Source organism: Bombus vosnesenskii, unplaced genomic scaffold (genome assembly GCF_011952255.1).
Source record: "Bombus vosnesenskii isolate JDL3184/JDL3185 unplaced genomic scaffold, Bvos_JDL3184-5_v1.1 scf7180000013272, whole genome shotgun sequence".
Taxonomy (NCBI): domain Eukaryota; kingdom Metazoa; phylum Arthropoda; class Insecta; order Hymenoptera; family Apidae; genus Bombus; species Bombus vosnesenskii.
Window position 1 is genome coordinate 6,338,843 of NW_022882930.1, and position 23,160 is coordinate 6,362,002.

The following is a 23,160-nucleotide window of genomic DNA, read 5'->3' on the forward strand; positions in this document are numbered from 1 at the left end:
TTATCCCACAAAGAGGAAAAGAAAAACTCGAAGCGAAATTACGTTAAGATATATATATATATGTATAAGGTACATATTACGTATGTGTTTAAATTTGACAGATTAAAGACAAGGAAAGAGAAAAAAGTAAAATATGCGGAATTTTTTCCTGTATAATAAAATAAAACGTCGGCCGTTTTAACGAAGAGGCGTGTATCTCAAAACCATGAAGCACTTTTTCGTTGACACCTGCCTGTCGAAACGATATGTGTAATTTATTTGGCCGTAGGCAAACTTCCAGGGGAGTATCCGACCGCATCATCATGCTTCCATCATCTATTCGATCGAAACACCAAGCTCTCTTTTTTGTCTTTTCTTTCTTTTAATTTATTTCGGCGCCGAAGCTTTTTTTCTTTTGCTCTTTTCCCCATTCCACTATGTCGATAGTGTTCTCAGCCATATGGATCCGCGCGAATTCATTTCTTCGAAACGCCAATGCTCTTGACTTTCAGTCTTCTTCTCTTATACAGATACCACTGTTATTATTGCCCGCCACGGAAGAATGATTTCATATTTAATCAGGTACCCGCCTACGTTTCTTTTTCTACGTAACTGTCACTTTTTCTCTCCCCTCTTTTTTCTTCTTTTTATCCGAGCGAATCCGTGCAAGTGAAACGGTTTTGACATTGATTTCTAGCGTAGCAACTTCGTTAACCTACATCCTGGTTAGAAACCAATTCGTGACGTTTCGTTTTCTCAGCGACTTTCTTAAACAATGACACCCTGAGCGTTTACACGATTTTCTTCCAAATTATTGGCGAGGCCGTGCAACGAACAAAGTTTACGTATTCCGATAATCATCGTAATAAATAAAAATATATAGCGCTCGATACTCCGCGCTTTTTATCTATCGAAATTTCCATAATATTTACATTACGTCAGATAAAGTGAATTATGTTACGGCTATTTGGTTTATCGCTGTTGTTAAACAAAAGGATCATTTACAAAATTCATTAGAAAATTGAAAATAGGTAATGCTGGCTAGGTAATTTTCATAAAATTGACAAATTCCAAACGATCGAAGCTTCGACGGATGTGGTGATGTTGAATAAAATCGGAAAGGTGGCGGTGGATGGATCAATAGGACGTCAACTATCTTGTTTTCCTTCTTTTTCTTCAGTCTGAAGGTTGCAATTTAAATGCAGATGCTACGATACGTGTGCAGGGAAAAAAAAGTCTAAAAAATTTCAATTCACTGCACAGACCAACGGAAACAAAGACTTCGCTTCTTTTTTTGGTTTAGTTTGGAATTTATAATTATATCACAGGTGTAACGAAGTATTAGTCACGATGCAGAAAATAAAATTAGCAGTCGAAATACAGTGATTTATACGAGTTTGTTAAAACCACGAGGTTTCTGCACTCGTCCATTCAGTTCGTAGTACGTTTCATAATCTCATTCAAGGCTCGACATAAATTAATAATTACAACTCGATGTCGTTATTGATTGACGTCGTTGTTCATATCACGTGGAGAAACATGTTCTTTGAAAGAAATATAAAAATACATGCGGTGGCTGAGGCAAAACACATACCGTAGACAACTTTTACCAAATATTGTACGTGTTATATAACACATTTTCAAATGTTATTAGTACTACAATGATACTTGACTATCATGATTGTACATACGTAGAAGTTTTCTACGCTAAGCGTCCAAATAATTTCGTGAGTCAGTACATGTATTTTTGTTTTACAGTTTCCTCGAGGCATTTGCAAGGGAAGAAAGAGAAAAATGCGAAACAAACATAAAATAAAATTAATTGTAGTCGATTATTGTATCTATAGGCACTGAACGCTACCTCAGCACTCAAACATCGATTTAAATTATACGAGTAAATATTAAATGTTAATTAAGGGAAAATAAATTTCGTCTTGTGTCCACAACGTGGAACAACTTGCTGAACGTCTTAGATAAAGATATCTTTCTCTAGGATAAATCGCGATAAAAAACTGTTTTCGGATAATTTAATCGTTTAATGTTCTACGTACGTCATTGATCGTGCATGATCGACTTTATCGTTCCAGTTGTTCCCTGTCTATTTACGTTTCGTATTATGCTTATCCGAAAGACAAGCAGCCATGAGTCGTGGCAATGACTCATGGACGGTGACAATTTTTTTGTTAAATAACAAGAGTTCAATAACATTTGCTGTGTGTAAATTACACGAAGCTTGTCTATTCTTTCAGTCGAATATTGAATGGTCTCTTGAATTAGAGCCACTTAAAGTTGATGTACTAAATGGGACAAAAAGAAGAGGATAAATAAAAATTTGTCGAGTATAGTGAAATTAAAATTCTTTTCAACGTCGAAGCTACGTACCATTTTCACCCTGTGTATCTCATTGTCACTTTAAACTTCTAATCGCTTGATAAACGAAGATGTCAGAAACTGAGCTCTTATCTTATAATTTGCAATACGCGTGCAAAGTGTCTGTATAATCCAGGTAAACGTAAAGTGCCGTTGAATTCCAACTGACTATGCCTTCGAGCACAAGAATATAAGTGTCTATATGTGTGTGTGTGTGTGTGTGTGTATGCACGTGCATCGTACATTATTAGATTAATTTGACGTCCTAATTTCTGATAAATCCTCGAATGCATACTTCAATTCGAATTTGTACTGTTATCGGTACATTTTACGTAAACTACCGTGAATTCTAAGAATAAGCGAAAACGTAATCTAAATTTTTTAAAGACTTATAACGTTTATTTATGAAACTAGTGCAAGCATCGTTAAAGGCTTGTCTCGTCCGATAATAATTTTTCTCCGGCGATACCTCAATAATTCTTCGAGAACTTGAAACTACGTTTTTACGAAATAAAAATAGAGATCACCATAGTGTTAGCTATTTCATCAATTTTTTAAACCATTCTTTTTTCATTATTTTTTTTTTCACATTGAAAGAGTACAAAATCGTACAGTATCGTTCGAAACTGAATTGAGGATACGAGCAACGACATCGAACAACGGAAACGGAAAAATACAGAGTTTCACCGGTTATTTCGTTAATCATCCATCTTAGAGGCGAGTCGATATTTGTTTAACTTGAAGTAATACTCAAGGTGTGCTAGCCTTGCAGAAGCTTCAAGTGTTTTCTCAACAATAAACGTAAGCCTAGCTCGTGTTAAATGATAAAGAGGATTTCATGAAGCCTGATTCACGGATATCAAATATTGACGTTAAGACAAAACCGATCCGGCAGCCAGTTTTCTCAAATGCGATTATGTCTTGACATTGTTCACTGTTCAAGTTCGCCATGGATATACACATACCTAATGAAATCTTTTAAACGGAGGGTATTATCAGTATCGCGACGTATAATTTGCTTTGAGTCCCACACGTGATTTTAAGAAGCTGTTATATGCGTCTAAACTCATATATGGTAGTTCGAAGACGACACAGCTTATAGCCCTGGAGGATTACGAGCCTTATCGAACTTCTAATTTAAATGCAAAATATATATTCCTACATCCTTAAAGAGTTGAGGATCGATTATAAATGCATAGAAAGTAATTCTTTCTGATGCCACACGTGTAAAAATCGTTGAACGCTTTGCATAATAAAAGTCTTATAATTATAACAAGTTTTAAGGCAAGAAGATCTAGCAAGGGATGGATACGTTGTTAGTTGATGTAATAACTAGAAAATAATTCTTCGATATTCTTAGAAATCATAAAACATACGGTAAATAGTAATTTATCGACTATCGAAGCAAAAGGAATGAAACATACACGTGTTAAACTCGAACCGAGTCGTGTGGTTACTAATTACAAATAATTAGTACATGATTTTTCAAACTCGTGCCTGTATTTATATTTCGTCATACTGAATCGTTGATTCACACTAACCAATAAATCGCCAATCGTAACGACCGTGAAAAAAGTGTACAATGGCTCGCAAAAGTATACTTGAATACTCCGTCATAGAAAAATTTCATTGTAGCCTGTATTGTACGCGTTACGTGAAACATTTTCAAATTTTATCGACACCGTAATAAGACAAGACTGTTAAGATTATATTGGTGAAATTTGAAACCAATCTGGAAAGGTGTAGAAAAATTACAAAATATTTACTGCAAGCATATATATTAATAAAAAGATTAACATACAACATGAGAACTGTTTTAAACATTTAATTTATCGATGGTCCACTGAATATTGAAACTTAATAATATAACTGACTGTTTAAATACTTTTGTGATCTCTGCGAAATATACACTTGTACTGAATACGTACGTTTTTCTGATTCGTTGCAAAATTTACCAATACAACGACGATAGTCAAACTCTTTATAATCTTAATGAAGTTTGAAAATGTTTCGTACATAATACAAACAATGTATTCATAGATTATTTCAATAAATGCGAATACTTTCGCGAGCTACTGTACATACCGCATAATGAGCGAGGCTACCTATTGCACTTGAGTCATTCAGCTTTGAATTATCAATGATAAATAACGCGAATGCAATTTTTCAACATTATCATTATTACCCTGAAGAATTTCTTATTTCATATTTGCTTCTTGTGTATGGAACAGAATGTTCGAATAGAGATGATAAATTTATTATTACGACTTACTATGAGTGACAGCCGATATTTTTTTTATATATCCCATATTAATTTCCAGTCGAAGCAAAGGTAAAAAATTAAAGGTCGACACATAGAGAATGGAAAGTTGCGTTATGATGCCTTTTGGATCAATGGCGCGTGTACGACCACGTGGATACTCACCTCGACAGAGGATCGACGAACAGGGCGACGATGATCACGGCGATGATTACACAAGTTAGATAAATCGCAGAAATTTCGTAGATCTCAGATTCTGGAGGACGATCCAGAGTCTCGTGGGCTCCGTTCCCGAGGACGCAGAAGTCTGCTCCACAGAACTTGATTTTGTTCCAATTCGTGGTACGGTTCCCGCCACCGCCGAACTCTTCTCCGGTGAGTACTTGAAATTCAAACAAATAGAGAAGTTTTGATTAGAGAAAGAGATATAGATGCAATAATGTCGCTGAAAATAATAATAAAGTTTGATTGGGGAGCAATGATTTGAGCAGATCTGGAGAACAAATGATGGACTAAATGAATATCTATGTATACAATATGTATATATCACAAGGAAAGATATAATTATATTTTATGTTCTTTATTTGTCCAACTATTTTCTTCTTTTGCGTCTTTTTCTAGAAACTCGAATAGTTTTATAATTATTTCGTTATTCATGCTTGGAAGTATTCGTACTTTTCTTAAACTGTTCTCGAGAATTCCGTATACTATCGAGGATTATATTTCAAGTTTCTTATTCATGTACATAACTATTTCTCTCCTTTGTTTATTTATCTGTAATTTTGTCATCTTGTAAAAATCTAACGCACACAGTTGGTCGACTAAATATTTGACAAATATTAAATGCCAGGTACGTCACATAGAATTCCTTGAGAAACATAAGCAAAGGAATGGGACCTTAAGCAAAATGTATCTTATCTCTTCAAACATAAATCTCCCAACAACTTATCAAGATCCTGTTCAACTTTGCAAGACAATCGAATGATATGTATGCAACTATTTATGCATCTGATTACAATCTATTAACGACCCGTGTCATATACATATATTCTCCAAGGCAGATAAAAAAATTGAACAAGATACGAGTGCTGTGATAAGAACAAAAAGGTTAAAGAATAATCGAAAAGTTTCAACGAAGTCATTCAACAAACATAGAAACAAATTGTACGAGTTCTACCATGTCGAAGTTAATAGCAGAAAAAGTCCAGCATTTTCTTCGCTAGTTTGTATCACGATCAACCTCGCTCATCGAACATGCAAATATCGTGTTAAGCGGCGATTATACGACATTAGAGCGAAACGTATCCACATATTCTGGAATTTACATTGGCCAATCCATGTACGCGGTCATCGGACGGCGAACGACAGGAACTTTCACCGGAGCGTCGTTGATAATATCATAGTATGTTTACAATGTCTCCCACCTTCGTTTCCGATTGTCCGCAAGTCCTACTTATCAACTTGTAATATATTCAACTGTGACGTGTGTGCAGGCCCGTGTATGTATACGTTGTTGGAATGCAATTTTCTTGGCGAACAAAGTTCACAAATTTAAAGAGCGCTGCCATTTAAATGTTACACTAATTTTCTCGGTTACTTGAGCGACGAATACAGAGATCGAGAGTATTTGTACGTATTTATGGAGATTTGTAGACGTGTGCCAGGTGTGTAATGTTCGAGTTGTTGAGCCAGAGCCAAGTAAATTTGAAAAAATGTATGGGTACTATTAGGATGAAATACTAAATGGCAAGAAGATTCAAACAATCCTTTCCTAAATATATGCACTAGTATCCATCCAGGAGAATAGAAAATACTTAATCAACGTAGTAATCAAAATGTAACTTCACCTCTTGATTTGTGACTCAGAGGAGTTAAATCGTAACAATAAAAAATGAAAAATGGAAAATGTATATAACGCATTTATGGTGAAAAAATGAATAAATAAAACAAATGGATTAATATTTATAATTATAGATACATATATAACATAGTATATCGATTCGTGAATTGTGGAATAATTATTATATCTAAATCAAAGGCAGATATATCAAACGTATTTTAGCATAAAGAAGAAAGCGAAATCTCTATGGTATCTTCTTATATTAGCGATAGCCCCTAATTACGGTATAATATTATATTTTCTCTTGCGTTTCTATAATTAACCTATTTCCAGATAATCTCTTTTACATTTGCATTCGACCTAATGCCCTTTACTCCAAAAGAGATACATTTTGGATTCCACGTTGACATACCTCGCATCTTCCAGTAGAAACATTCAACGACTAAAGTGTAGTTTGTACGGGGAAATACATTAAGACATTAGGGAAATGTAGCGTCGTTGAAGTGTTTCGATTAATTTTCCGGAGAACCTGAGAAATGAACCTATGAACAACGTAACGATGAGAGGCTGTAAATATGTACTTGTATACATCTTCATCAAAGGCATTCCGTTAATGCACGACGATCAGAATACAAGTAATAGTTTCTGATTGAACGTAAACCATCAGAACACATAAATTAAACGTAATTAAGGAACGTGTGTTTATAAAGAATTATGTACTCGCAATAGAATGAGTCACTGTCTTGCTTTTTGTCCGGTTACACATTGTTTCACGGATATGTTCATCGCGTTTCGATTATCGTGCACGTGTCTATCATGCTTCGAAGTACAGGTTTCACTCTACTCTAGTGTTTATATACTATGTTGCAGAACATACCTGCTAGCAAAATCAAGCAATCGAGAGTTCCTATGTTCCTATCGCGAAATACCACGATCCACGGAGTACATTTTCAACAGCGCATACTCTCCAAACAGTCTCAAAGATATCGGAAGAAACTGGATGAAAACAGGTTTCAGCAACGAGGCGCGCCTATAGTTCGTTCGAAATCAATCGTCCACTCAAGGCCGTCAACACGTAATCCCCTCCTCATTCCATTCAATTACAATAGAACTCCATTTATCTGAATACCACTTAGTAGAAAGAGATGTTATTTAGTGTTCGTTCAACGTATTCGCTGCTACTCACGTATACGTCGTGTCGATTCAATTATCATTCAACCCGTCAAGGGCCAACGTTGCATTAACATTTAATTTGCAATTTTCTGCATCGATTAATTTACGCTATCCAATTGCTTCTTAACATTGTGGCTATGAAGGTTAACAGATAGCAACGGTTAAGAATTAAATGATCTCTTGAAAACTGAATACTCTGATCTATATATAAACTTTTATTAATCGAACGGAAAATAAAAGGACAGCGTATAGAAATATCGATTAGAGATAGATGACACGTGATGCTAGATAAATGACGTTCTATTGTGTCTTATACATTAAACAGGAAAAAAAGATCGTTACAACTTTGTCGATAATAATACACATGTACATGCGAAACCTTGAAAAGGTCGAGCGATCTTATGTAAATAAAAAATAAATATCAAAAGAGGAGAAAGGAAAAAATGGAACGGAAAAAAGAGAAGAAAGGTCAAGTGAACCACCGTTTGTTTACCTGAAACGTATCTGCCGCGAAGGCAGGAGCGGGTCGCGCGTGCAGAGCTAAGCGGAGTAAACGGAAGTGCCGTTGCCCGCCGGAGAGGAAGAGCCGATCGCTCGATCGAACGGTTCGAATCATAGAAAACAGTTAAATCGCGCGCTACCGCCGCCCAAGTATCAGGGAATGCGTACGAGGTGGTACGGAAACCGACTATCACGGGTTTATACCGGATAAATCTTGTTTCTTCCCGCGTGCAAAGCGTTCTCCATCGCTGTTCCTCGAACGTTCCTATCTTTCTCGGCGAGTCTCTCGATGTTGTCAGTCAGAACCGCTCGAAACCCGAGTGTGTCCATGGAGAACGTTAGCAGTTAGCAGCAAGCGCGAGAGTTGTCGTGTCGTCGATCTCGCGCCAACCTATCGACCAGCCAGCCAGTAAACTAACCGACCAGCCAGGCAACTAGTCAGCCAGTAAGGGAAAGGACCGAATATTTGGCCCGACAAGTCTGACTACGCACGCGTTATTGCTGCTACACACACCATGCGTGTTTTGTATACTGTACATTCCTATCGTACATTCCTGTTTCATAAGTATTAGAACGCTTACGAAGAGTTGCAGTGGCTCACGAAAGTATTTGAATACTTGTCATGGAAAACTTGTACGTGCGTCTTATATATCGTGTGTGTTATACGAAATATTTGGAAATTTCATTAACTCTGTAACTAGACACGAGTGTCTAGATTATATTTGTCAAATTTTTTTTAGTAGAATATATACAACGATTACTACGAACGTACAGTTCGTAAGAACATGAATGAAAGAAATAGTGACGAAAAGAGTAACGAACGAATCCTTGGCATTCCCTTTCACGGTCACAAGTTTAAAATATAGGATTTAGTAATGGAAACTGATTGAAAACAATTGCAAATAAAAAGCCGCGTTCATGTAACATTGATCGTCATTGGGTTCGCTTTCGCTAATTTCACGAATTTTCTCAATAACCTGATACTTATGAATAGGAGTGTATTTACGTGTGTCGCAATCGTGCGTTGTTTACGAAGCAAGCGTGATCTCACGAGTGTTTCGCACTTGATGAGGCCATCTGTTCAGACATAGTAGATAATAATTAGGTATCAGCAGCGACAGGTAAATTTCGTATGTTGGCAGATACGGGAAGATAGAGAAAGAAGAGTCGAATGATTACCAAATTTATGAGGGACAAAATAATATTGACACCGATTTCGCGTGGCCTTGACGATCTTCTCTAAGAATCGTTCATTCGAAACGACTTCGACGAGTTCGAAGGTCTTCGAATCAGATGGGCATCAACAATTTGCATTTTAAATGCTTCTCAGAAAGGAACTTTTGGGCATGTATCAGAGAAGATTAATTTATACCGTGAATGAGTAGAAGTAGAACGAAGGTATCTGTAATTCGAGATATTCGTTTTCTGGTTTTCTTCTTTTTATCTTGGATAGGTCATTCGGTAAACGTTCGAGGGAATTTTGAGCCGGATGAAGTTCGTGCATATTCGATGAGGAAGACTCTGTTTAACCTAACGGTACCGTTAATTAGAGCTGATTTATAGTATTGATGGGTAGCTCGTGGTATGTTTTCTACTGGATTTCCTTATGTTACTGCTTCGGTGAATGTATATGCTTTAACGCAGTCTAACAATTTTGCTATGAGTTACTACTCAAAGATAATTCAGGTTTTAAAACACCTATTGACTACGTAATTCCGTTCTATTCGACTTATCGTCCTCATTTTGCACCATTAGCTTTGCATCAAATTTCTCTAATATGCTAATCGATGTGCGAGCCGGGCTTTCAAAGTAATTTTTATAGATTTATCTATGGCAGATATTCGTTATATCGATCGTTAATAAGAATATGATATTAACGATTATAATAAAGATCGTTCGATGTTGATCGTTAATAAGGATAGGAAATTTCATTTCAATAAGCTGCCTTTTATACGACTTTGTTTTAGATAAATTCTTAAATAACAATTATTATTTTATTGAGATTCGATCACTGACTATCGTTATTGAGTATGTTAATGTTGATTATAGTAATGATAAACGACATTGAGAACGATAGACTTCGCTACATTAACCTCTCACCATGAGTTCATTCAATGTTATCCAGAAGAAAAAACTGAAATCCTTCAAACATCCTCCTTTCTTTCCATTTTTTACATACATGTACTTCTACGTAATATAAGACAAATAAAAAAGATTTCTACATCTTCCATATAAGCTTGACGCAAGTCAAACAAAAAAAAATTCCTACAACAAATTTAACGCGGGTCAAATAGCCGAAAATTCGAATTTCTACGCAATACTCTTCTAAATACGAGTCGAATAGAAAATTTCCAAGCTTCCAAAATTTTCCCTGAGCTTTAAATTAAACAACATTATATTTAAACAAAAAAAAAAAAAGAAAAAAGCAAAACTTAACAACGAAAGAATAAAAAATTGCTTGAGCTCCAAGGTTTCAGAATAAAACAGCACAATACATATTTAACCAAAGAGAAATGAAAACAAGAAAAAAAGTAAAAATAAATAAGGCCACCACTTACCAAGCGACGACACGAGGTTTCCCCAGAGTTCAGCAGTCTGCCAGGCAAGGAAGAAGAACCCGAAAAACCTGACGACGATGGCGTCAACCGGCTGATCGGTGAGTTTCGCGTAGACGCCACCGACCTGCGTGAGATAGGTGGCTTTGGCAGCCCACATGGGTGCGGCACCCAAACCAAGAAGCACGCCAGCCGGTACCAAGGTATAAAATTTTGGATAGAACTGGGAGCCGATGTACGGTGCGTAGCACAGCATCGATACGCATAACGTCCATTTCACGGTGAGCCTTTTGATAACGAAGGTTGGCACGAAGATGCATGATAATACCAAAGCCGCGTAAATCGCTGATAGGGACACGGTGCCTAAACCATCACTGGCATTGATAGACGATTGTAGATTCGCTGTGCCTTGAAACGCGGTGAACTGCACCATAAATGCCACGGATACGGTGCTAATGTTCTTTAAGATCCGCCATTTCTCGCCGCGGGAGAGCTTGAACTTTCTGGACTGGGTATCGTCGTCCGTGGACGATAATTGCGGTGGTTTCTGCGGCTCAGGAGGTATACCATCGGTACCATCGTCCTTGTAACCCTCGTTCCTGTAACCGACACCACTCACGGTCACCGTGTACACGGTTTCATCGCCACCGCCACCTCCGCCGTCTCCACCGCCACCGCCACCAACACTTCTGGTACCGTCGTGTTGTGAGGCTACCATTCTACGTGTTTGCTACCTGTAACATTATTGATTAATCGATCGTTAATATATTTCGTCTGGGATAGATTCTAATTTGATAAAAAGAGATTTTTATATCGGAGAAAGAAGAGGAAAAATGTTGATTGTATAAGATTGGTGAGGGAACAACTGTTGGACGAAGATGAATTTATGTGTAATTTATTATTAAATATATTTAATTATTTAACGTTTGTATTAGTTGTATCAGACTGTGTTCTTTTAATTCGTTATACTAACATACTTTGGTATATCCGATTTGACAGAGATAGATTCTTACATTTGAGAGACAAGATGAAGATGATTACGTAACAGACTGATGAGTAAGCAGTTTTTTAGACGAAGATAAATTTACATGTTGACGATTTATAGTATTGATGTTTACATGTAATATTGACATTTGTATCGGTTGATTGTACAATATGATAGTTTGGTGAGTATTATTGATACATCGGATTTACTCTATTATATTTTTACTATTTTGCATATATTTAGTGTACTCTGTATATTCGTACATTTCCAAAAATTGAATGTACGTGTGGATTTATCAAAAAACAAAAACTACTTCAAAGTTCGATATCACTGTGAAATAATACTGTGTTCGATTCTTCAAATGTTTACCATTCCCTGCCTAACATTTTCAAAGAAACAGACCCTCCTTGAAAAAAAGAAAAGATTCCTTTCCCTTTCAACACGACCATAAGATACTCCTTCGGGACAACCGTAGGAATAAAATCCAAAATGCCAAGATTTATCGAGAGAAATATTTCAACCAATGTTATATATCTAAGAAAAGCATCTGAAGAAGACAAGATATTGGAGGCGCAGAACGAACGCCTCGTATATTACGAGCTGATAGTTATGGACGGTGGCGCGCGTGCAACATCGCGTATTTCTGTAAAAGCGATTTATAACGGGCCGTTCATTGGTATGAAGGGGCGTGCGAAGACCTCGTCACGGATCGTGCAGTTTAAAGGGAATCCTTTCCTTTTTCCTCCTCTTTTCCCTTCGTTCTCTCCCTCCCTCTCTCTCTCTCTCTCTCTCTCCTCTCTCTTATCCTTTTTTCCATTTGGAAAGGCCTTATTGAAGCCGTTCGCGAATCACGTTCCAGTTGCGCTTGTAAATTCGTTTGTCGTCGATGTAATCGATGGGAATGCGTGACCGGCCGCACAATGCTGTGACACGTGTCGCACGGCGTGCATCGCAATTAACCGGCGCTCGCAATACCTTCACCTCGTTCGCTAACTCTTTCTGCGCCCTGTCTGCCCCCCACTTACGCCAAATCTTCGTTTCATTCGCAGCGTTTCTCAAACTTGCTTACTTTCTTCCGCGCCAGAAAACGTTCCACGACCCCGCTTGTTTACGACCAAGTGATACCGATGGAAACCTCCAGAAGCTTAAAGAGCAATTTCACTCGCGGTTGGAGCGGAATATTCGATGATCGTGCGTGACCATTACAAATAATGGCACACAGCTCTGACGACTTTTTAAGCACGATATCGTTGGCTATATGATGTACATGCTTTAAACAGTTGCCGCAATGAATTTGAATTAGGCAAGCAGGAATAGAGAGGATCGAGAGTGAGATTGATCAAGCCAAGATTCTTTGGGTCATTCTCGAATTTTTCCTAGCATATTACTCGGATTGGTATGGCCATCTATGACCCAATGGATTATCCAACTAATTACAAATATTCATTCCAATTAAAAATCAAGCAAGATAAAAAGCTAATTTTAATGTTAAAAGATGAATATCATTGAGAGATTTTCTGAGAAGGATTGTGTCATATTATGTATATAGAAACATTATGTAAATATAATAAATTGCTTGGGAATGTCTTTATGCAGACGGTTAGAGAATTGGAACCCAAATGTAGTTTTGTTTCGCTTGTCAAATATTATAATTAAGCTGTGGATCTTCGTGCAAATTTATATTTTCGTAGAAAACATATCCCCTGCTATTTTATATTAATGAAGCGTACTTCTATTTCCAGATACTTTCAAGATTTACTCTCTTTAATCAAGGTTATCCTACATTAATGTATCTTGTTTTAAATCATTTGAATCGTAAATTATACTTAAAGCTTCAAAAAAAAACTACTTCAATAAATCGTATATACTCGTCTTCGCCTGATATATTCATGCAAAGGCGATGTTAATAATATGCAAAATCTGAAAAATTTTAAAGCAATAGAATCGCGATAATCCACGCGCGGGAACATATAGAAGAATAAATAAACCTTGGTTTCATTGTGATCGTTCATCAAGATCAACGCAACGTTCGCAGAAGGCTATCGTACGTATTAATAAACGACGGAAAACCTGTCAACTATAGCAAAAACCTTTCCCGCCATTTCGAAAGGTCGCGTTTCCTTGTATCAGACGAGTAAAACGCGGATAAAACGCGAGGCTCGCGTTCCTTTCCAATCGGGAACGTTCTTTTCTTTTTCTTCCTCCTTTTTTTCATTCTTCAGCGAAAGACAAAGCCACGGAAAAGCAAGACGAAAAGACATAACTAATCTTTCTGTTGCATAACAAGAATACCGCCGTACCAAGCGAGCGCGCGATACGAGAATTCTTCGTTTCGTCCTTCGAGAAAACATGTTCCAAAGAGAAAACATATGAGAATTGTTTTTTGCTGAAACGCGCGGTTATCGTGCGACAGATACATTAGAAGATGGGAATATTTTGTGAATTAAAGTTGCAATAATTATCATGTAAGGTTCTATATTATTATCAGTAAATATGATTTAGATTAATGGAAAATATAAATTTTTTAATTAGAGTATTTATTTTATTCGATTGACGGCTGCCTCTGATCAACTTGACAAATTTCAATAAAGTATGGATCATTCCTATAAATCTTTTTACTATGGTTATATAACGTAATTAAATCAATGAAAATGATGCAAAGCGAAGAGATCGAAAAATTGAAATACCTTTGTACCTTGTTCTATTAAATCAAATTTTAATAAGATTAATTTACTTTTATTAGAATATTATCGTTATTTGCATATTTACGTTTAACGCGCTATATATGCATTTGTAATTAATAGCAAAGATTTTTAATAGATTTTATTAATTTCGATAATAAAACGTTTAAGACAATTTCACTGTAAAAAAATTCTATAAACGCAGCAAACACGATTAAAAATCAATGTGAATTCCCAAAGAGAAACTACAATTCCTTCCGAAAGCAAGGAGGCGCCACGTGGCGTTTACACATCACGTCAAAGAATATACTTATACTCGTAAAAAAATCGGTAATTCGGTATGCGTAATTAAGCGTCGTGGTACGTGTGGTAAATACACATAACTGAATTCCCACTTTTATATCGGTAGCACAGAAACACGGTTTGTATGACCCTGACTTACTTGAACACGATTCGGCCACTAAAGTGTAGTACCACGAAAGCAGAATACCCACCCTAACCAGTTTCCAACGACCTTCAACTCTGCTTTAACCGCGAATCTTGTACCAATCTTGTTGTACCATTTCTTCTTCTTGCAAACAAATGGACGCGGCACTAAGAATAGAACTTATTGACACTTACGATCGTATTTCCCTATGCAACCTATAAATTTCGTATATTAACGACGAGCGTACACGAACATACGTTATTGACCATGAGCATTAGGACTCTTACTGATATTTAATACAAATGAAGATTACGCCAGAAACGTACGATAATTTTGTTGATTTTCTGGCTCTTATCAATACTTGTCATCTTCTTGTGCAATGGGCAAATAACAAACTTCAATCATTTGTTTAAAACCCGATGATATGTATTAGAATTTGGAATGTGATTCCCCGATGTATCTACTGGTTTCAAATATTATTGCATGAATTAATCATGATCTATAAGTTTAGGCAAATTTTTTTTCGTCCGATCTGTACAAGGAGGCTACGTAGATAGTGTGTGCTTCCTGGAACGTGTTGTCGCAAACCTCGTTAAAAAATTGTATAATTTATTACATAACTTACTACATTTTTGTAGATGATAATAGTATTTCATTATCATAATAATAGAATATTAATATCTTCGAAGCATAATATGGAAATTAAATTATATCCTGTCAAACATAAGCAAACATGTGGATACTTTCGAGCGAATAAACCGAATAACCTAGAGTCTCTTAGGATTGTTCCCATAAGTGTAAAGGATACATATACGAATACTTACTGTCGATTATGTACGGTACTTTCTTCTTCGAAGATAACACAAGAATTACATACAAAGAGGAATACGTAGAAGGATCCTAGACCGTGGGATTTTAGAACGTCGCTTTCGATCATCGATCATACAGAAGTGAGAGGAAGAAAAAAGAAGAAGGAAAAAAAGAAAGAGTTATTTAAAGACGATTTCTATAAAACGTCGAATTAATCGGCATCCTTTTCGATAAATCCGGCTGATTGGGAAAGCAGAAGTTGTCCCGCTGCTAATCCAAGTTCTACACTGGGTTTTAATACCTCGACGGACGAGCTTCCTTTTTATTCTGTTGTATAAAAAGTTGCGTCTAAACGCATTCCCAGAAGTCGCAGTAAAATAAGCTAATTTCCCGTATCTTGATTTTTTTATAATTAACCGGCTGGAAAACCAGCTGATGCTAATGATGATCGTAAAACGAATCTTCTGCAGACTTGGATTGCATTACGCATGTATAGGACGTAACAAAGTGTTATCAACTTCCAGCATATAAAGATAGCTTAAGAGAGAGAGAGGCGTGCGTAGACTTTGAAATTAATTGGAGTGCGAACTTGTACCACGACGAGGTCAAGGTTCGATAAATTGCTTGGCCGGCATTCAAAATTTCCCCGCGTTTTCTTTTCTCGGCAGACATATCTCGTTTCTTAAACCTGCTCCTTCTTCTTCTTCTTCTTCTTCTTCTCGGTTGTTTATCTTTTCATCGCGTTGTTAAAAACTGGATATTTTATTGCTCTTACATCATTTCAGACATCGTCGCACGTGTTAAAAATAGTTAAAATGTCTAATTTCTACGATGTAAAGTCGGTTGATCGTGTTCCTGATATTTCAACCTTATTCGTCAAGAAAGATACACTACCAGGAGAACTGTGAAATAAAAGCTACTAAGCTACTATTTGTAACTTGTCAATTCACTAATATTATTACTTAACCAATTACTGTGCAGGAGAGCCTTGATTTCTACTATGAAGTACGATGCAGAAGATATAAAAGTGGAAGAATGACAGAGAAGCTGATAAAAAGTTGAAAAGAACACGGCCGTGGATGGATAAAAAAAAACCTATGAAGTATAATGTAATTAAATTAATCAGAGGGATAAAGCAAATCAGTTGCGAAAGACCGTGTGTTACAAAACATGTCAACTGTATCTGTTAAAGACGTACAGTTATCCTGATACTTTGTACCTAATCTTACTCGTTACCTTATTCAAAGTGTGTAATCTTTCTCGACAAATGTTCTTGTCATGACTTTTTGCGTGTCTCATAGGAAATAAGGAAAGAAAAAAAAACCCGGCACTTGAGTTCTCTAGCACAAAGCTCACCTTGATTTTTAAACGGTCAAATTTCTTTTTCTTTTTTATTTTCGCAACCCTTTTCACGCTATTTCTCAATGATGGCTCGTTCGAGCGATTTTAATAGTCATCAATCAATGAACACTTGCTGTCATTTACTATCGTATAAATGATGCGAGTTTAATTCGACTATAGTCCCTGATTTTTTATGGCTCAATCTTGTTCTCTTTTCAGCAAACAAAAAGACGACCGATGTTTTAAAAGAGATATCGCTAATAGATTGGAACGAGAAACTTCCGAAATTGTTGAACAAGAACCTTTTTGAAAGAAAATCTTAATTACAGATTAAAAATGAATCGAAGAACGTAGGGAGATTAACAAGACGAATGTGTTAATATCTAAATGGAATGATTTTCTTGCGAGGAAAATACTGTTTTCGAAAATTCCCGCTTTTGTTTTGCAACAGTACGTGATCACCCGTATGCGCCATTGTAAATACGGATAAAGTTGACCCGAATGATGCAAGAACCCCGGCTGTGCGTTGTTATTGTTGCGTTTAAACAATATAATTCACGTTCGAAACCTTTCCTCGGATAAGAATGCGCGAATGGCTGACGATAAAGTCAACCTGTGGTCGTGAAAAGTCACTGGAAAAACGCATATTGTTTTATCTTGTTTGGTGTTGTAAAACTAAAAATATCGCAGATTCTTACAATCATCGTTTGTGGATATTAGAGTAGTGAGAAATGAAACGTTGGATTTAATAATTTTAAAATCGTTCTTCAATTTACAATCCTCAGACCTAGTTGAATTCATATTCAGGAAAAAAAAAAAGAAAAAAAGGAACTAAATAAAAGATCATGATCTTTTACAAATTTACGAAGAATCTTACAAGAAAAGATAATCTATGCCAATACTTGTATTTCATTGCACACATGCATAAATACGCTAAAAGAATTTTGAGAATCCAATTTCTTATTTCGTCATGCATACACCTTATAAACGCAGGTGTACGATTCGTGCAAAGTTAATCTAAATACGTAGTCTTATCTAATTAAGACGATATATACGAATGTCAGTAATCTCGATCATTAATTGAATACGTATTTTACCACCTTTTAAATAAATATAAACGAATTCTCGGGTTGCCGTAGACGCGAAAAATTTGGAGAAGCGAACCCTTGCACGTTGAAAAATGTTTATCTGAATAGCATCCTGCGTGTACCGCATTCCTGAAGGAGTATGCAAATTCGTTTCTCACTGAACGCAGTTTTTATCGACGCATTCGAATAAATGAACACGCATACGATATCAACAAGATTATGTGCGCGAGACACTCGCGACAATATTCACGTATAGTCGCGCGTATTTCGAGCGTGCCTTAAATTTGCCAAATCGAAAAACGGGTTCATTTACAACTTAAAAAAAGGCTATAACTTTGTCGCGCAACTTAAAAACCGCAGGATATCTCGCACCTTCGGTACAAACAGTTATAATTCGCTATATTTTTAGGATCGATGATACTAATTGAAAGACGTTTGCATAAATTTTTGTACTTTACGATAAAAAAAAAGCCTGAAGCTCGTATGATATTCGCGATAAGATTTTCATATTGAGAAACAGATTCGTGCAATTGAACTAAAGTTATAAATCTTCCAAGTCAGAAATTTATAATCGACGATATTTGCGGGAAAATATGTAAATTGAAAGGTAGATTGGCTAATGATCGAAAAATTGCCTATTACTCACGATAAATGTATTCATCGTCAATTCAAATGATTATTATTAGAGTACGGACTTTTAAGCACATACTTTTATGCGTAAATTTGAAGGTACAGAAATGCGCATAACCCGCGTCACACATCCTCCAGTGCTATATAAAGTATCAAAAGTGAAGTACCCCTTTTAATACTTATCACGTAAAACGATTTTCTACCCGGGTTGTGTTTCTCTTAATTATCTTCATAAAAATATGAATCTGCATAAATACCCGCAGTCTATTTGCAAATTGAAGACACACGCCATACGTAAGGTGAAATAAACCCCTATCGAGATTTCAAATGCTTAATAAAAAAAAAAAAAGAAAATATTCGCAGTCTAATTCTCACGTTTGAAAATAAATATTTCTGTGTGATTCCGCCTACATTGAGTGACTCGAGCAAAACATCCGATGATTACAGCGAAAATAAAAGAAGGAATAGGAAATGATGGTGAAAAAGTAGTGCGAATTACCGGATCTCCATATCATAAACCTGTCACGTACCCGCGATATTTGTAAAGAAAAAAGTCCACGTATGTATTTCATATGCGCTGGATCGCCCAGTTGAAAAACAGGTTCGATCGCGGCTGAAAAGTGTGCGATCGTCGTGTCGCGAAAAGGCTACGCGAGTCGTCGTGTTTTCGACTCAGGAATCTGTCACTCGCAGCGTTCGCGGCACACCTTGCGGGACACCCTGTACGTATATACGACGGATTAGAAAGTCCTCGTGGAACGATCGACTCGTAAATGCTTCAATCGTTTCACAACGAAATGCTTCGAGGCGTAAGCGTACCGTCTACTATGCAGCCTTTACGCTACACACCAGTGTCCAGACTTGCTATTACGATCTCCCGTGTATTACGATAATGCAACGAACGATCGTCTTTCAATCGAAAGTCATGTTGCCAGACTCGTTGAAATTTCGACGGAAACGCATATATACAAATACACCTGCCTGATCTATCGATATCTACTTAAATGTTATGGAAACTACGAGAACTCTCCATTCATACTACGATCCCTGCTTTCTTCTTCTCTTCTTTTCGTCTTTTCTTTCCTTTTCTTTTCTTTTTTTGGTTTCTTAAAAGAATTGATTATGTTTAACGATTAAGTTTCAGTATGGTTAAGTATAACGTACGTATAAATAAACCTACGACTTATCAGTATCTACGTGAATGTTCTAGAAGCTTCAAGAACTCTCCATTCATAAATTTATGCCAACTTTCGTTCATTTTCTGTTCCATTCTGCTTCTTTTCCTTATTGATTAAGGTCAAGTGTAGTAGAATCTCGATTATCACGCGTACATAGAACACACGAGTATTAGAAAATTTAACGTTGATAAATATTGATTTAATATAAAGGCTATGAATGAGATCAACTAGTTTACAATTAATTACGAATTTCTTTACTTTTTAATTTGTTGATCAAATCCCTCGGTGATGTTAGAAAAATTCAATCATTTTAATGATTATACAAAATAATTTCAGGCCAGTCTCATTGAAATTCTAATTAATTCATACGCTCCTAAATGATTGTGTCAATTATAAATATTTTCTTAAAAGATATAAGCCCCTGTTTAATATTAATATTTATGGAATCTTCCAAAGTAAATTATCCTCTATCATACGAAGAACAAGTTATTTGCTTTATCTAAAAAATACAATTGCTCGAACACGTGTGATAACAAAAGTCCTTAAAGAATTGAAAAGGAAACTCGTGAAATCAGAGAATCGAAAGAAACGATATTAATTAAAAGTTTGATGTCTTAAATTGGTTTTGACCAAACTCAGCGTTTACAATGCAATTTTTTACCTGACTCGTAAATCCATTTAAACGAGCCACGGTGCGTTTTACTTTTACTAACTGCACGCTACTGCGAATGCTTTTACAAAGGTCTTCGTTCGAACAATGAGACACGAGGTTAAAATACTGACGTAAATACCGATTAACCAAAGTTGGTTAGACTTTGTACGGCTACGGGAAGGAAAATGAAGGCAGTGATCGATTAAAAAAATGCACAATGACATAAGGAAATGTATTCAATGCCAGATAGTTTAATTAATGAACTACGGATTTTTATGCATCTATATCCTGTTTAAAGATATAAAAAATGCAGAGAATATTCATGTGCAAAATTATACAAAAAATGCAAAGTATAGTAATCTTCACGATATTTAATAAGGAAAACAATTTTCTAACCGAGTGCCATTTTTTTAATTACATTCATAATGCTTAGCTATTAATTTTCTGTAGTCTTGTGTACCTTAGCCATTTCAATTCCTTCGATAGGTAGTTTCTTCGATATCACTTGTTGTCATTATAAACTTAATTATTACGAACTGAGAGTGTACATGCCGAAAATGATACACAGCTGAAAGTTTCGTAGAGCACAAGAACATATTTGTCAAACGTCTATGACGATTGACGTTACATGAGTAATCTGAATAAATACGAATCATATCAGTCAAAAATATCACGCGTTCTATTCAGAAGCACTTTGCGTGAACGCTTTAAGTATCATGCGTTACCATTGTTGGTGGTTCAAAGCTGCCTTGTTTTTTCAACTGGGACCAAGCAAATAAGTTCCACGTGGAGTCCTTTGTATCTCAATGTCAGTATATCTCACTTTTGTATCCCAATGTTTATGGTTTCTAATAATATCTCAAACGTACGTAAATTTATTTAATATTTTCATCGACAAACGCGATGAATCATCTGATATAAATTGAATTAAACAGAATCCGCCTATTAACATTTTCGCGAAAATTTAAGAATTATTACTAAGAGAATTGGCTGTTGAAATAAATTTAATGAAGATCACACTTAAATCGAGTCGAAGGATGATGATATCATAGGACAAAATTTAGAAATTCAACGTTTTATTCTAATCGTATCGTAAAAATAAAAATTATTCTTTGAATATAGATTTCTCTATTAAAAAAAAAAAAAAACACAAAGAGAAATTTCGACAGAAAATTTCACGATTATATAACTTTGTAATACAAAATATGTAACACTTCACCAGTAAATTTACTTTAATACAATGCGACAAAATGAAAGAGTTACGTTTGATTCTATCATACTGAAACCGCAAATGTTTATCGCTTATTCTATCCTTTGCTTTTCATTACATTAATTAAACGGTAGGAAATGTTATAAAACTATTGACTTTCAGTGTATTTTCCTCGTGTTTAAGTATATGTTTTATGTTTGAAGTCTGTAATTGGAAGTCACCGCAAAGCTGAAAAGCAAGCGGAAATAAAGAATATACGATTGACTTTCAGTTCCTTGAAATCCCGATAGTATTCCGATTAGAATCACGGTTTACAAAGATAATTCAGCGTAGCTGTGTCTAACAGCGCCACAGCTCGTAACACTGTTCATTTGCATTCTTTTGTTCTGTGTCACAATTCGAAACAATTAGACATTATATTAGGAACGAGAGAGTGAGATTTTTCCAAGTAAAATGATCGACCATAGCTCATAGTTCGACATTTACATATAAAGGATAAGACAGCGATGATTCCATGAATTATGGCAACGATTCCATAGAAATACCGTTTTGCAAAACAGCTGCATTACTTTTTACTATCTGATAAATTGACGTGGTATACTAGTCATATAAATTTTATGTATATTTTCTTATTCATAATCTAAAGTATACAAACACGAGGACAACCTTTCCGCGGAGTAAATATAATACCTAGATGAAATTACGTTTCAGAGATCGTGTATAACAAATCTGCCAACAACCGTGTTTTTTCAACGCATGTATACGACCGCTGAATACAGGATGTATCAGTGTTGATCGTGTTTTGCAACAACCTACCAAGTGAAATGAGGAAAACTTGTGCATATATATTTTTCGTTATTTCATTGATTGCTTTTTAACCAGTTTAACAAGGATGACGAGTTGACTCGTCATTTAGATAGTTACCTTTTTGGAGCCAATAATTCTTTTAATTGAAAATTCCTTATCCTCTTAGTGGTGTTTTACTTTTAGTGAACATAAACTATTTATCGTCTATTTATATTTGCAAGGACTAACTAAAATTAATCTGTCTTTATCAAGCTTTTCAGATTCTGTGACTGTAAAAATTAAATTTGATTAGAAGATGATCCCGTTAAGAAGGTTAATTGACTTTAGATTAAACATTTATAATACTTATATATATATATATATATATATATATATATATATATATATATATATATATATATATATATATATATATATATGTGTATGTCGGAGAAGAGTCAGGAACAGGATTGTGGGCGTTTGATAGACCTCCCTTGGAGTTGGCCATCGTTGTGTGATAACGAAGACGCGGCCTGATGCTACAAGTATGGACACTATCGATTCGACAATCAACAGCGGTGATTGGGCACTTGCCATGTTAGCGATGTTGGTCTTAGGTTCGATGACGAATCCACGGTCAACGGGATGAAAGAGATACTTGCTCTAACTCAAACTCACTGATCGTCAGGCGCTG

The 23,160-nt window shown here is 35.8% G+C and overlaps 1 protein-coding gene and 1 long non-coding RNA gene across 4 annotated transcripts in view; one reads left to right on the top strand and one right to left on the bottom strand.

The window, feature by feature from the left end:
- Positions 1-23,160, bottom strand: part of LOC117231153 (UNC93-like protein) — a 57,176-nt gene that overhangs the window by 30,609 nt on the left and 3,407 nt on the right. For all 3 annotated transcript variants that reach the window (XM_033489287.1, XM_033489289.1, XM_033489288.1), the window contains exons 2-3: positions 10,682-11,412; positions 4,775-4,991 (exon numbers count right to left, since the gene is read on the bottom strand). In XM_033489287.1, coding sequence (XP_033345178.1) covers positions 4,775-4,991; positions 10,682-11,396 — 932 coding nt within the window. In that variant the 5' untranslated portion in view covers positions 11,397-11,412. The remainder of the gene's footprint in view (positions 1-4,774; positions 4,992-10,681; positions 11,413-23,160) is intronic.
- LOC117231156 lies at positions 8,121-10,416 on the top strand. The gene is made up of 2 exons (XR_004492907.1): positions 8,121-8,568; positions 9,266-10,416. It is a non-coding gene; the product is annotated as an uncharacterized LOC117231156 (long non-coding RNA).